Genomic DNA, 16,358 nt, shown 5'->3' on the forward strand with positions numbered 1-16,358 from the left:
AAGGAGAGAGCCAGGGAAGTAACTTGATGGGGCAGCAGCATTATGAACAAGCTCTTTCAGGCAGCGAAAAATGATGCATGTTTTTAGATGGAGAGGAAAGACCCAGAAGAGAGAGAGATTTAAGACGTAAGGCAACTGTGGAAAATTTAATGAAACAGGTTCCAAGAGAAGGGAAAATAGATGAAGGGCATAATGGGGAGGGTTGGCTTTGGTAAGAATGAGTTATTTATGTCCTTAGCTAAAATGGGAGGAACAGCAGCGAAGAAGTGACAAGAGATTTTCACATATTGAGGTATTTGGGGTAACTACTGGGGTTCAAAACTGATTCGGCCTGAACTAAAAAAGCCTGACTTATGGCCTATCAAACATACGTTGTACACCGCTTTAACCACTGAAGGAAAGAATACACTCTCCTAAGAATCATTGGTAACGCCAGTATTAGTCCCTTTTCTGACATCAGAGTCCTGTTGATCTGCTAATTTGCAAGTGAATACTTCTTTGAAACCTTGATGAATATGTATCCTGGGCGTGTTTAATGTATGTTCTTTGTTCTAAACAGGTATAAGACTGTACTGAAAACCATGCTTCTCCCGAACACTTTTTTTCCTTTCTGGAAAGGCCTTCCCAGATCATAATCCTCAGTTTGGCTCAAGTAAAACTCACCTTATCTCTCCTATCTACAGTGGTTACTGGTTATTTTGGTTGACAGAAGGGAGACAACAAACATAAATGATCAGATAAAAATAAGGAAAGTTGAGTGAGATAACATCATGTTGTTTTCATATCTTGTATAGAGGGTGAGAACAGAAGGTATTAAGCACAAAACTTAAGGGCAGTGGAATCTATTTCAAAGATGACTTAAGAACCAATTCAAGATAATCCAAAGGATATCTGAGAAGCAGAGATGGCCCAGTTAAGGTTACTTAGAATAAATTACAGTAGTATCTATTACAGAGTAGCACTAATTGGCTGGAAAAAGAAAAGTGTGTGGCATAGACTGGACTGTGTGATTGGCCAAACTGCCCAAGGAGGGAGCCAAGTTGGTGAGGAAATCAAGAGAGCTAGTGAAAATATCGTTGGAATGTCCAATCACAGAGTGGAGGGATGGGAGGTCACAGTGAGGATAAAGAACCAGTAGGAGTGAGGAACTGGGAGAGGGGGCAGAGAGATGTTGTGTTCAGAGAGAGATGTGGAAAGGGAAATTGTGACCCAGGAAGGGAGGATATCATGAAAAATGGTAATCACAGTAACATGGGTAGGAAAAGGGTGGCGGAAGCAAAAAGCACAGATGTAAAAATAGGAAAAATTATTAAGCAGGGACATAGTGACCTTGAATTGCAGGAAGGAACACAAATATTTTTGACATCCTATTAGTTGGAAGGAATGGCCTCTTGCAACTGGTTGTAAGGAAAGTGATCTTTTATGAGGCAGACCATTTCAGTTAGGATAAGGCAACTGAAAGAGCCCTTTTGTGAAAGGATCAGACCAAATTTGCTACTCCCTTCTGGTCCAATGAAATTCAAACTTCACCTTTGATCTGGCGTTCTTCTGAAAAGAAACAACTTATTATAAAAATGCCCATTTTCCTCTATTCAACTTTCTGAGGTTTTTTTTTTGGAAGATTACCCTTGAGCTAACTTCTGCTGCCAATCCTCCTCTTTTTGCTGAGGAAGATTGGCCCTGAGCTAACATCTGTGCCCACTTTCCTCTATTTTATATGTGGGACACCTGCCACAGCATGGCTTGATAAACAGAGCATAGGCCTGCACCTGGGATCAGCGAACCCTGGGCCGTGAAGCAAAGCACACGAACCTAACCGCTACACCACTGTGCCAGCCTCCAATTTTCTGTTTTTTAATATGTAAACTACTAAGTATGGTGTTATGGTCACAGGCATTGTGTCAATTACATATTTTTAAAGAAATTTATGAGGAAATCGCAAATTCCCCAGATTACTTGCTCCCACTTCCTACTTCTCTAGTCCTAGCAACCCTATTTTTCTTTATTTCTGGATCTTCTCTCTAATATTGTACCACTTGATTAAAGTGTTGACTAAAACAAACTATTATTTTGTGACTATATATTTCTAAAGAACCGTGTAGGCACCGAATCATATTTCTAAATAATGAGAATGGCAATAAATAATACATGGAAAAGTTGCAAATCAAGAATGGAATTTACACCTAAGAACTTGGGGTTCGGCTGATTAGAGAGTTTGGTGTATTACAGGATCACCATGTTGACACCAATTGAGGTGGTTCATATACCAGGGCAAGGGGGAAAATAGAGCTTTCAATGCCATAAATATTCCAAGATAAAACAGCCTTGAAAAGCTGATTTTTCTGCTCTCTAATAGAGTTTTATATACATTCTTTGGCAATGGTCTGAATACAGTCACATGCTGCATAATGGTATTTCTAATCAACGATGGACCACATATACTATGGTGGTCCCATAAGATGAGTACCATATAGGCTAGGTGTGTTGTAGGCTATACCATCTAGGTTTGCGTAAGTACACTCTGTGATGTTCACAATGATGAAATCGCCTAATGATGCATTTCTCAGAACAAATCCCTGTTGTTAAGTGATGCATGACTGTACAAATTTTAGAGAGACATACTAAAAAAAATCAGAAATTGTATTTTCATCAGCCAAGAGTTGAACAGAAGACTTTAGTCATCCTTTAAAAAAAAATGAATGTGCTCTTAGATCAAAGCTGTAAACATGAATAACTGTTTTATGTACCCTTCAAAGGAGTAGAAAGTAATGCCTCATTGGTAATTTTTCCAGGATAAATAAAGAAGGACTTCGGGGGGCAGGGGGGAAGTCCTTTAAAAGAGTGGAATAGGCCAGGAAAATTAAAATTTAAACTTTCTATTAATTTGGAGAAAAACTGCCAGGAAATATATGGGAAACTCACTTAACCTATATACAAAAATTGTAACCATTGAGAAAGTTTCATTGATTCTCTGGGTCAAACTGACACATGGCAATTGTACACATATATCAAAAAAGATGCCAACCACACTGAAGGCCAAAGTCTGAGCAATGCACCTGAGCAACAATGCTGCTGTGATGTTCTCAGACACTGGCTTTAAACGTATACCATGCTGACCATTATCTTCCACCAACATCCTACTGAAGTCTACTCATGATGGATATCAAGATGGAAATTACTTTCCACTCCTTTCCCTCTCCTTCTTGACCACCATAAATGATGAACTCAGCAAGTGAGAGTGAATTCAGTTGGTTAAGTCTAGACTTAGCAGAAATCATGTCACTTTTAGTCAACAGCACTAGTTCAAAATGGCTGGAGCATACAGAGAGTTTCGTGGAGAAGTAGTGGAATTTTACTTTTATCCTACAGTCTAAGGATCGCTACTGCATGATTTTAATGATGGGACAACTTCACCTTTTGGATGGTTCAGTGTGGAATGGGGACAGACAAGAATCAAGGAGTATCAATCTCAAGACAGTTGCAATGGTCTAGGTATGAGATGATGGGAGATATAACCCAGGTGCTATGGACTGAATTGTGTCCCTGCAAAATTCATACATTGAAGCCCCAATACGCGATGCAATGATATTTGAAGAGGGGCACTTAGAGAGGTTATTAAGCTACGAGAGTGGAACCCTCATGATGGCATTAGTGCCCTTATAAGAAGAGACATGAGAGAACTAACTCTCCTTCCTTCTCCCTGTCTCTAGCATGTGAGGACACAGCAAGAAGATGGCCATCTACAAGCCAGGAAGAGGGCTCTTACTAGCAACCACATTGGTCAACACCCAGACTGTGGGACTTCTCAGTCTCCAGAACTGTGAGGAATAAACTTCAGCTGTTTAAGCCACCCAGTCTATGGTGTTTCGTTATGGCAGCTCTAGCTGATTAATATACTGGGCATAATCATGAAGAAAGAGGAAGCCATATTTGAGAGACATTTAGGACGTGTACAGGACAAAGGAGTTACATATCTGACTGTATTCTGCACCAATTACATAATGAAAGAGTTGTTATGCTAATAAAAATACCAACACATATTGACTGCTTAATATGTTCCAGAGTGTATTAAAAACTTTATATAAATGGACACTTAATCCTTCAAACAGCTCTATAAAGTTAAGCATTATCATTATGCCTTCACTACATATGAGAACACTGAGGACAACCAGGCATGTTTCAGAACCATACAGAGGGGGCATTATTTCCTAGAAATCAGAAGATGAAGGGCTAATTTGCCAGACCAGATCACTTCAAATTCTTCCTGGGGAATGGGGTCTAATAATTACTTTTATTGAATTAGAGTTCTCTAGGTTTAACTTCATGTTTACGTGTTATTTTTCTAACTGAAAGTTTGGATAACAAAATGGTTAAGTGGTGACATATTGGTGTTAGCAGTAATGGCAGCTGTGGAGAGCTTGAGTGTCACCTGTGTTTCTAATTCCAACTAATTGGACACTTTCCTAAGCCTCTCATTTCCTTGATCTTCTTGTCTGACTACAGGAATAATAACATTTGCTTCACAAACTTCTTATAAAAATTGAGATAATGTATACAAAATGCTTAGCACATTGTCTGTCATATGGTGAGTCTTAATTGGTAGTGGTGATGATGATAATGACTATGACCATCAAGGCCAAGTCAATTCACACCTGTCACTTATCTGCAATCCAGCCTTTCACTCTTTCTTCCAACCCTACCATATGCATGCTCTGTGCTCTCTGTCCACCTAGAAAACAAATGTAAATTAAGTTTAACAGTTTAGTACTGAAATAGTTTGAATAGAGAACTACCCTGTCCTCCTCAGGATTCAAATGAGACCAGGTAAAAGGCAGTTCACTGAGATAAAGATAGTCAGGAAACTTGAGTTCTAGAAAACCCCAGCTCTGCCACAAATTATCAGTCCCTTTTCTTCTTTGGTTATGTGTGTAAATTGGGAGTTTGAACAGAAATTTAAGCTTTCTCTCAACTCTATGATTTTATTTTTTACTTTTTATCCTGATGTGCTAAGCCTTAGGAAACTAACTCCTGATGTCACTGTTCTAGGAATTTTTAATGAGCAATATCAAATCCCAAATATTTTCAAAAACAATAATGAAGAAAACAAACATTGAAAGACTACACTCCATCCTTCAGGCTCAAAGATTTCTGATTTGAATCTTTGAAGACTGAGGTCATAGGTACAAATCTAAGCAGAGGATGAAGATCCATAATGTTTCTTTAAATATTTTGGATTTTCCCCACCACTATAGGCAAAATGTGGGAAGACTGAACTGTGCTCATAAAGATTATTCAAGCTCAAGTGGAAGAGATTGTTCATTGTCTATGAGAAGCTCTGGGGTTTTCCTTAGGTCCCTAGGCATTGTTTTTTAATTTTCTTTTCAGAAATGGAACTGAGAGTAGACTACAAACAAGCAGCTTACTGCCAAGGACATGTGAAACCTGTTATATTGGTCATTCTGGATCCTATTCAAGCACGTACTGTTACTAGGTAAGATTACTTTTACTTTGCTTTAGTGTAAGCCTCATTTTGCTTTAGGAAAAAAATCATATTGTACTTTTCCATTTTTACTTATAAACATTTGTGTACATTTCTGCAAGCAATAAAATTTAAAGTGACAATGACATACTTATAATTTTGGTGTGAGAAGAATAATAATAGAATCAGAGTGTCTCAGCTCCTGATTGCTACATAATAAACCACAAAACTTAGTGGTTTAGAATAATTATTTCTCACAATCCTACCATCCGGGCTGGGCAGTTTTTTTGCACTGTGTGGTATCTACTTGGGCTGGAGCCTACAAGAAGGCTTCTTCACTCACATGTCTGGAATCAGAGCTGGGACGTCTGAAATGACTGGAGGCTGGCCAAGTTTGTCTATTCACATGGTCACTCCGCATGACTAGCTTGGGGTTTCTAAATCATGGTGGTCTCAGAGTAATTGGACTTCTTACATGGTGGCTGGCTTCCAAGAGAAAGGAAGCTGAAACTCTAGTCTTCTTAAAGGCTAGATCCATTATGGGACAGTATCACTTCCATCACATTATATTGTTCTAAACAAGTCCAAAGCTAGTCCAGACTTAAAGAGGGGAACTAGACTCCACTGCTTAATGGGAGTAGGAGCACACTTACAAAGGGAGGGACATAATTGACAGCGGCCATCTTTGGGGAACACAACACAGAGTGTATTGCATTTGCCAGAAGTTCTTTCCTTTTCTTCTTTTTCCTTTGGATTTCACTGAGTTTCTTTGAACTCTTTTTGAAATTTTTAAAATGTCAGGATAAAAAAACCTTAACTTTAGGGTGTAAGGGATGATAATTTTGTAATACTCATTATAACAAGTTTTCAATGATTTTCATAATAGCAATAGAATCTAGATTTATATCGTTATTGTTGTTCACTCTAAATATGAAGAAATGGAGCCTGAGAAGAAACGGAAGCATGCATCGTCAAACATGTTTCCAAGGAAAGAAGTGAACATTCCAGTACCAGGAGATCCCAAATACCTCACATTCATGTTATACACAGCTAGCTGGATCGAGCCGCCTTTATATTTTTGTATATAATATTGAAATATATGTGTGGGATTTTTATAAGAAAGGGATTTGTAATCACTTACTTCCTCTTTTTATTCAAGTTAATTTTCCTTCCTTGATCTATGAATCATTCCTCACATAAGAACTGGCTCTTGAATCAAAAAGGAGCCAGTAAATTCTGATGAGCCCAAAAGGAGAGATGAGCTTATCATTGCCAGGGATCAAAACCAAACCCTAAAATTAAGGCTTTGTTTAAAATGCTGTTTGCAATACTGAAATTTAGTTCAGGAAACATAACTTTATCCTGACTCATTCTCACTGTAACACTCACCCCACTGAAGGGAGGAGGAGGCCAGTGAATTTCATTAAGAGCCACTGGCCTTCAAAAATTTGGTTCATAGCAGTCAAGACAGCAGAAGGGCCAAGAACGCCAAGCGGTCATCACTGTCCCAGGCCACGCTCAGAAAGGGAAGGGACGCCATCTTTGGGAGACTACAGCAGAGTGTATTTTACTACTAGCAGCTCTTCTCTATTCTCCCCTTTCCTTTGGATTTCAATGAGTTTACTTGAACTCTGAAATTGTAGGATATCAGGAGTGAAAAAGTCACTCAAAATGTAGAATGTAAAGGGATTGATACCTAGCAGTCATAACAGCATGTAAGTCTTGATATGAAATTGCTCTAGTTGTCAAGCACATCTAACCTGCACAAGAGGGATTAGCTTGGAGAACAGTTCTATAGAAATATGGAAGATTCCAGTCCTAATGAAATGATTGATGCAAGCTCTTCGGTTATTCAAATAGATCTGATGCTGGTGTTAACTAACACCATCTGTCTACCAAACCTACAATTCTAAGGTAAATAAATAATCCTAATCATTCTAGTTATTAAAAACAAAAAATAGCATGGCTATAAGGAAACTACAAACTGACCTTTCCTTCTCACAATGCATCTTGCCCATTGTTAAAAGCGATTTATAAACAAACAACAAATGCTTGACAATGTTGGACCAAAAATACAAAAATTTAGTGTAATTTGTAAAACTAGGAAATTGTGCTTTGATGAGAAAAGTGGATTTACTTTCAACTCTTGATTTATTACTTGAGAATATATTCCTCATCATACTATCTAATATATCCAGAAATGCTCATCCAGTCCAAAAATGCAGGGCAAAATATAACGAACCTACAAACCACTGAAGCGGCCTCAGGAAAAAGGGCTGCTTTTGCATGCTTGGAATTGCAGAGAACTAAGCTGGAGACTAATTAGAAGCACCCCTCTTCTCAGGTATGAAGTGTACACGGGGTGTAAAAAGCGCAGGTTTCCCAGAGGAAAGTGGAGAAGAAGCTGGTACCAGTCTGTGTGCTGCCTTTGAAGCCTATGTTTGCAGAAACCTTAGCTGCATCTGCTTGCACCATGGAATCTGAATTTCTGAGTGGGGTGTGTGCCATATATAACAATAAGAGAAGCAAAGAAAAGGCACTCATTATCCAGTTTTTCAAAAAGATAGACATGGGAACTTGCAAAATGTACTAACGTACTAGAATTTTCAGCATTCTCCCACCTCTCTCTCTTTTTTTTACAATGTAGATATTTATTTTATGTGTAGATGTGTTAATTTTTAAATTTTTTCTTTAATTCTGGAAAATTCTCAACCATTATTATCTCGTGACATCTTGCTTTTTCTCCAGTCGCTGCCTTCTTTTCTTCTGGCGGTCTAGTCTTATACCTCTTAGCTCCGTTTTCATAGTTCTCTTTTTCGTATGTTTCCTTGGTGAATTCCTCAATTCTACCTTCAGACTCTAATTCATTAACTTTCTCTTCTGTGTCTCATCTAGAGTTTATCTCAAATATTAAGATATTTTAAGATTTCAACTAGTATAATTTTCATGGCCAAGATTTCTGAAAATTATTTCATTTTCATATTTGTCTTTTTAAATTTTATTTGTTTATGTCTATTTTTGTTTTTTATTTATAAGTGCTTTTAGTGGCTATATATTCCTTTAGAGCAGGGATCAGATGTCAATTTTTTTTCTGTAAAGGGCCAGGTATTAAACAGGTTGTGCAGACCACGTGGTCTCTGTTGTAATGATATATTCTCAACTCTGCATTGTGAAAGCAGCTGTAGAATATATGTAAACAAATGGGTATGGCTGGGTTCCAAAAAAAACTTTACTTAAAAAACAAGTCACTGCAGCCACTTTGGAAAACAGTTTGGTGGTTCCTCCAAATGTTAAACATAAAGCTACCATAGGGCCCAGCAATTCCACTTCTAGGTATATATCCAAGAGAAATGAAAACACAGGTTAAATACAAAAACTTGTATATGAATGTCCATACCATCATTCTTTATAACAGCCAAAAGAGAACACAACTCAAATGTCCACCAACTGATGAATGGATAAGGAAAATGTAGTGTATCCATACAGTGGAATATTATTTGGCAATAAAAAGGAACTCAGCAGTGATATGTGCTATAATAGAGATAAGCTTTGGAAAACATTATGCTAAGTGAAAGAAGCCAGACAGAAAATACCACATATTCTATGATACCATTATATGAAATATCCCGAATACGCAAATCTATAGAGATAGAAAGTTGATTAGGACTTACCTAGAGCTCAGCGAAGTAGAGAATGGGGAGCGACTGCTAATGGGTATGGGGATTTTTGGGGGATGATAAAAATGTTCTAGAATTAGATTATGGTGATAGTTACACAACTATGCAAATATACTAAAAACCACTAAACTTTACAATTTAAACAGATGAACTTTATGGCATGTAAATTATACCTCAATGAAGCTGTAAAAAATAAGTAGATAAAACGGAGAAACAGGTTAGTGGCAGGTAGGACTGTGGTTTGATGATTCCTGCCTTATAGTTTCGAGGAGTCTAACATACTTGTCAAAGTTATTTATAGTTTATTATATTTTTAAAATTTTTTCTGGATTAAATTCATCTTTTTGATTGCTGACTTTAAAGGCCGTCTTTGTTAGTTTTCTTCCAGTGTTTGAGACTTATATTGCAGCTAATCTTGAGTAGAAAGCATTTGTTTCTTTGCTTATTCTCTCTCTTTCTGTGACTACATTTTTCTGTCTAATGGTTATGTGGTTGCTTCCACTTAGCCCTCCTCTCCAAAGAGGACTGGTTTGACGTCCTGGGCCTCCTGTTTCCATGGTGATGTATGGATGTGGCAGCTACAGTTTGTGAACTCTGGAGAGCTTGGTCCAGATACCTGATGAGATGCTTTATCTGCTTCCTCTTTGGGCTCCCAGAGTCCTATGAGCCAAAGCTCAAGCTATCGTGGCAGCTTTTTTTCAGGCTCCTTTCATTCAGGTGCTACTGCTTCAGTCTACCTGCCTCGGGAGGGACCTTTTAGTTCCCAATTCACAATCACAGCTGTTAAGATACTCCTGCATCCACTGGCTTGTGGATCCATAAAATATCAGGTCCATGGCTTCAGCCCAGCTTATCACTTTGCGTTCCTGCTCTATTTCTAATCCACACAGATGTTCATCTTCTTTTTAGTTGTCTTTTGTTATATCTTGGCTTTAACTGCTATGTATATGGAACAGGGAAGTGGACAAAACATGAATTTATAGTGACATCTTGATTGAATATTTTTCAGGTCAATGCAATGGAATTATAGCAGAAAGATTCAAAGAGAATATCAAATGCTCCTTGGTAGAGTAGACAGACATTTTTTTTTCTAGAAATTTGATTCGAGGTAAGTGTAGCATTTTCAAGTGAAGATGAGTTATAGTAGCTTGCAAATAAAATATAAAATATCAGATCAGAGGTCAGAGCTGAACATCTAGTTCCGGGAATCATAAAAGTCAAGGAAAAACTAACAGTCCTAATAATAACTTTCAAAGGGATATCTACAAACAGATCAATGAGATTAATCCTTTGTTTTCTACTTTTGATGATATAACAGATTCCTCTTCTTCTTAATGTGATATTTACCTTGGGGATCCATTCCTATAAGATTTATGGTACATTGATGATTATTGATTTATTCAAAAAATATTAATTATGCTCCTCCTATCCCATGAGCACTCTACAAGGCCCAGGTGATATAGAGATGAATAATAAATGGTCCTTGCCCTCAAGGAATTCATAAATTACTATGGAAGTCAGCCACACATACCAAAACAAGTCACCATGCTACTGTAAGATAAGAACTATAATGGGTGTAGAGAAAAGTGCTTTGAAGGCATAGATGAGGAATTGAGTAATTCTAATTTGGTGTGGGAAAGAGGCAATTCCAAAGGCTTCAAGAAAAGGTAGCATATTGGGAGCTTCCAGAATTTTTATAAAAGGGTGAGCAGTATCTTGTTGGAAGGGGGCTCTAGGGGAATTAACTCGTGTTTATCCAGGATACCATTTTTACTTAGGTTATGGGTTTACTCGGACAGCTTTGGGGAGCTAATGAAGATTATGAGAGGGTGTGACCCCCTTCTACTTCTGTCCACAGTTTCCCACTTTACTTACCAAACTCATGGGTTTTATTAACTAATTATGAGAAGTTCAAAGTAGAGGACTCTTTATATGAGCAAAGATGACAGTATCAGGTAATTTTAGGAAAGAGTAGATAGATGGTATGGTCAGAATGCAGGAAAAATATTAACCAACCTGGGGATAAAAAGATGGCCCAGGGGTGGACTGTGGAGACTCTTGTATTATAGGCTAAAGAGACTGTACTTTTGGGCAACGAGAGAGACCTTGAATGACGGTAATGCTGGAGAGTGAGGGGAACTATGTAACAATTTTGAAATACAGACATCTGAGAAAATGAAATGGAAAGGAAAAAGACTAGAACTGGTAACCAATCAGGAGAATACTCTTATTTTCCTGACTACTAGATTGAATTGTCACAGGAATAGGGAGTTAGAAATATCATAAATAATTTTGTTCAATTGACAAACTACAATAAAGCAATGCTTTACTAACATTTCATTGCAAGGGAGGTTTCCCTAATTGAGATACAAGTGTGCTGGAGTTTTAGCATTATGTTCAATGCTTGAGTGCAATGTTTTTCAGATAATCTGAGTACTGTTCATCTACCGTATCCATGATGGATCACATCCAAAAATGCATGGGGTGATTTAGTCATGAAAAGGATTAACTCATTAGGTGAGGCCCTTATCACTATTGAAAACATGCAAACATTGGCACTTTTATATTACATAGAAAACAAATGTTCATTTCGGGAAAGAAACAAACCCTCCCTTCAAAAGAGAATATGCATTTTCATAGAATGAATCCCAAGTTGAATAAATGCATAGCTTCTGGATAAATGCTATGTCCCATGAAAAAGTAGGATTTCTACATTAAATATTGCTTTTTTTTATAGAAAAGTTTAAGATTAATCATAACCTTACATAATACTTCTGCCCATACAGTGATTATAGGCTAGATGAGAGAGAATAGAGAGGAGCTGGTTAGAAACAGCTATCCTGCAAACTACTCCACAAACTAACACAAGAGTCTTCTCTTTACACCATGAGGAAAATCTTTTGCATCTTCCCTGATCCAGTTCAGGAGCTAGAAGGCTTTTCCTACATTAGGGTGACTCCTTTCATTATCCTGTAAATGGCAATACCTATCGAGCTCCTAATAATAATGTATTAGATGCTATTCTAGGGACTTCATATATGGTATCTTGCTTAAACTCTGAAAAATGCTTAAAATGTGAAGAATTCCTCTCGATCATTTGGCTTCATATTTGTAAAAGCTTAGAAAAGAGGAGACGCCTCTTCATTGGCCCAAGAGGGATGTCTCACCCCCAGAGCTCGTAAGATTCTTCCTAATATCCCAGTCATTCATATCATTTTAGAGTTTTCTGTAGGTTTGTGTGTGGTTATCGTTCCTGGTTAAGAAAACTCCTAAGAGACTCTAATCTAACAACAAAAAAAGAATCAGATCATAAAAACCTGTGCAAAGTATGATTCAAAGGGAAAAAATGAGCTGCAGTTAAAGCCAATTTGAGCTGGAAAGACTTGCATGCTTAAGTAACCAGACATGTGTAGCCACTTATGAAGCTGTCTGATCACATATGTTTTTAAATGTCTGTCAGCACAATCAGAATCCACATGCAAAATACAGCACTCATGAGCATTACGGAGGTTCATTTGTGATGAAGTCTCAGAATCTGCAAAAATGAACAGATTTCACAGGTTGAACCCAGGTTATTGTTGCTTAGATTGAAGGAAGCTTTGGGGAGCAGCTCCCAAAGGCTGTGACTACTCTTCTTGGACATTAATATCTTAAGGATACAGTTGGAACCAACAATAAAACCAATGGAGTCCTGAAAAAAGAGAGATGTCAGGAAGTACGAAGCAGCAGGAGAAAATGGAGAGCTTAACTAACGGCTTCAGAGCTGAAAGCTGAGTCTAACTTCACTCTTTTTTTTTTGATAAAAATATTCAGTGACATTTCCCCTCCCATAAAAAGTTCCCATCTCCAAAGTGCAAATACTGTTCCTTCCAGACCTGCGGCATTTGTTCTTCCTCTGAAGATGTCATCATACGCTTTCCACTGCGGCTTCACCTGGTAGGCATGGATGAACACCACGAACACCACCACGAGGCACATTAAAGGAACAAGGGCCGCAGTGAAGAGAGCTGCATAGATGTTTGGAATGAAGCACCTGGAAGAGAAAAGAGACAATTCAGACAACTTCAACACACACATCTCTAAATTCAGAACGTAGTACATCACCACTTTATACCAGATCTTTGTATCTAAATGTTGGCAAAAGCAAATTTTTGCTTTGCCAGATTGAAGTTTTGTTGTAGAGGCTACATGATGAAATCTAACCCACTGCTTCACAAAGTAGGCTCCATGGAATATGCATCTCCTGAGATGCTCAGAAAACTTCACAGAAAGTTATGGCCAAATAAATTTGAGAAATGCACACTTGCTTTTGCAGCTCCATCTTTTTGGCATAATGAGACCAAGCTCTCACTGGGGATTGCATGAAAGAAGGTATTATTTAAAGGCAAATTTGAGGATTCCCAGGGCTCAAGTCTGTCTTCTCCGCAATCTCATTTTTTGAGTGAATGACAGTTTTGTCATTCCTAAGCCATACATTTCCCCAAGAGCCATTTATTCTCTTGAAAATGAAGACAATTTTCCATTTAGAGGCTATACTGTACAAGTGTACCTATTATTACTGGAGTTTATTTAGAACAATGAAGTCCAAAGCAAACAAATTATTTATTTTGGTAAAACTGAAATTCCATAGAAAATGGTTTTAGAGATGTAACTGGAAATTTTTACTCATGGGTCATAAAATCCTCTTGTTGTTTACAAAAAATCTTTCACAAATCTCAGAATGGAGGACTGTTAAATAGGTTCTCAAATCTAAAACCGTGCTTTTGAGGTATTCTTATAAAGGACACACCTCCTACAACTTATAAGACTAAATTTTTTAATTACAAGAAATCTTAATAGTAAGGAATGTCTCTTTTCAAATATGTTTTCCCAACTTTTCCATTTTTTAATACTTAACATTGTAAACCTAGGTTATAATGTCATAAATACAATCATGGATTCTGAAGAAAAGGAAAAAAATTAAACCTGTTTAGAAGGAAAACTCAAAATCCAAAATATAGGTAAATCAGGGGAAATACCTATTCTTGCAACTTTGGAAAATAGAGCCTCAAATTTACATTTAAAGACACCATTATTAAAGACCTGACTCAGATATTATTTCTAATTAACATGATCTGTTAAATGTATTCCTTATGTAAACAAGACACATTTCAATAGATATTTCAACAGACATTCTGCATAGACATGTCAGAATGATGAATTTCCTGGCTTTTAGAATTTAATTTGGACAGCACGAAACCTGACTCCTTCTCTGTACACTCATCTGTACACCACAGACCTGTATCTTCCAGGTAAAAGGCATCTGATTAAATAAAACAGCAAATATTAATGGCTCTGATCACAAATATATTTCCACACTAAAAATAGTGGTCACGTTGGCTACTCATTTTTATGTACATTGGCTTTAAATGATTTTACTGTTTTCATCGGAATTATGGATTCATTGCCGTAGACTGGCCTAAAGGTGCTTAGACAAACACAGACACTGACGAAGGAACTCACACAGGCTTCACTGATTTATTTTTACCTTGAAAAATGTTGTCACAAATCAATTTCAGGCTGTAAAATGGGGATAATTACTGAATCTATTGTGCACTGCTCTGGGAATAAACACTCCGGACAGAGTGTCAGGGAATAGCTTTGACTCTCCAACATCTGCACTTTCCAGTGGCTGACCATGTTTGGTTCTCACCTCTCTATTTGATGCACTTTCCTAAAAACTTTCCTTTACTTTAGAGGACAACATTTGAAAGCAGAACCCCAATGAATGGCATATCACCCTGGTTAAAAACTAAACTGGGCAAAGTGAACCTCTGGGAGTTTAGAAGTAACCAGGAGCAGCACTTGGGAAGAGAAAGGAATTTCCCAAGATACACAGCTCTTAAAAATCTCCTTTGCAAGTCTCCCTACATGTAGGATGCTGGCCCAATCTTCCAGAGAAACGGGCAGTAAAATTATCCAATCCTGAAGTGACCCCTTCATCCCTCATTTCTTCAGAGCCCACAAGAAATGGCCTCTCATAAGTACCGGGCTGCTGGGAGTGCCCTAAGATTGTCCCCCACAGAGACAAAATGGGGTCAGATCATTAACGTGGAGGGCTTTGGCCCCACAGTTGGTGGCCCTCCTGCCCTCCCCTCGCCCACTCCTGTCCAGCTCTGTGCGACTCCATCCCAGGCTCCCTCCAACACTGCACTTGTGTGCTACCTCTTTTAGGGATGAGGGGGTCAGACAACTCTTCTTAAAGAGTATCATTTGCAAATGAGGCAGGGCTAAAAGGGTAACCCACAAGCACAGACAGCAGTCAGGGCCCCACTCATGTGATCCCGTCCATGGAAAGTAGGTGGAGCAGGCTACGTCACTCCACATCCCCAAATCATATCTCCTATACTAACACCTTCTTGTTTTAAATTCTCCTCACTTAACTTCTCCTTGAAAGCTAATAGGTATCATTCTAATTTTCTGATCAATATCATCTGAATGGGATTTCCACTGGAGTAGAATAAAACTTCCGACACATACTTAAAGATGTCCAAGATAAGTGAATTATATCCTCCCTTAAAAGAAAAAAAACAAAACAAGCCTCACCAACCAGAATTTCCTTCAGTCCAGCCAAATACAATGTATAGTACATCCAGGTAGTTTGAGGATGAGATCACATGAAAGTGATGGGGGAGTTAGGAAACGACTATCACGTTAGAAACAGTTTCTGAAATAAGTCTGGTGATACAGTCTTGGAAAAAATGAATGTAATGTAAGAAATGAGCAGACTGAATGCTAGGCACACATGAGGTCTGTGGAAGCAGTCGATTAACGTGCTGGCAGCTATTGCTTCAAGAACAGATCTGGCAGTTCCGAGAAAATGAGACAAAAGCCATTTGGATTTATAATTCCAGCTCATCCAGCTTCAAAGCATTCCAGTGACCCTTCCCTCTTTTGGTGCTGAATGCTCTTTTGGGTTCTTACAATCAAATGACTAACTTTTGCTATTCCCTTTTACTTTGATGGCCAAATTTTCGTTCTCATCATAACCCACAGACTATCCTAATTTATTTAAAAAAATTTGTCAGAACTTCATCCTTTTCTTATTTTCTGCCCGAGGAAACAAGAAGATGCTGTTTCATTACCTTCAGTTTTTCCTCTTCCAAGCGTACCCTTGGAATGTTCACAACGGCTTATGTCACTTTATAACTTTGTAAGATTAT

At 38.0% G+C, this 16,358-nt stretch overlaps 1 protein-coding gene across 3 annotated transcripts in view; it reads right to left on the bottom strand.

Annotated features, from left to right (window-relative positions):
• ADGRV1 (adhesion G protein-coupled receptor V1) overlaps positions 1 to 16,358 on the bottom strand; it is a 511,472-nt gene that overhangs the window by 74,434 nt on the left and 420,680 nt on the right. For all 3 annotated transcript variants that reach the window (XM_044780002.2, XM_070517787.1, XM_070517788.1), the window contains one exon: positions 13,032 to 13,189. In XM_044780002.2, the coding sequence (XP_044635937.2) occupies positions 13,032 to 13,189 (158 nt within the window). The remainder of the gene's footprint in view (positions 1 to 13,031; positions 13,190 to 16,358) is intronic.

The sequence above is a fragment of the Equus asinus genome, chromosome 9 (assembly GCF_041296235.1).
Source record: "Equus asinus isolate D_3611 breed Donkey chromosome 9, EquAss-T2T_v2, whole genome shotgun sequence".
NCBI lineage: Eukaryota > Metazoa > Chordata > Mammalia > Perissodactyla > Equidae > Equus > Equus asinus.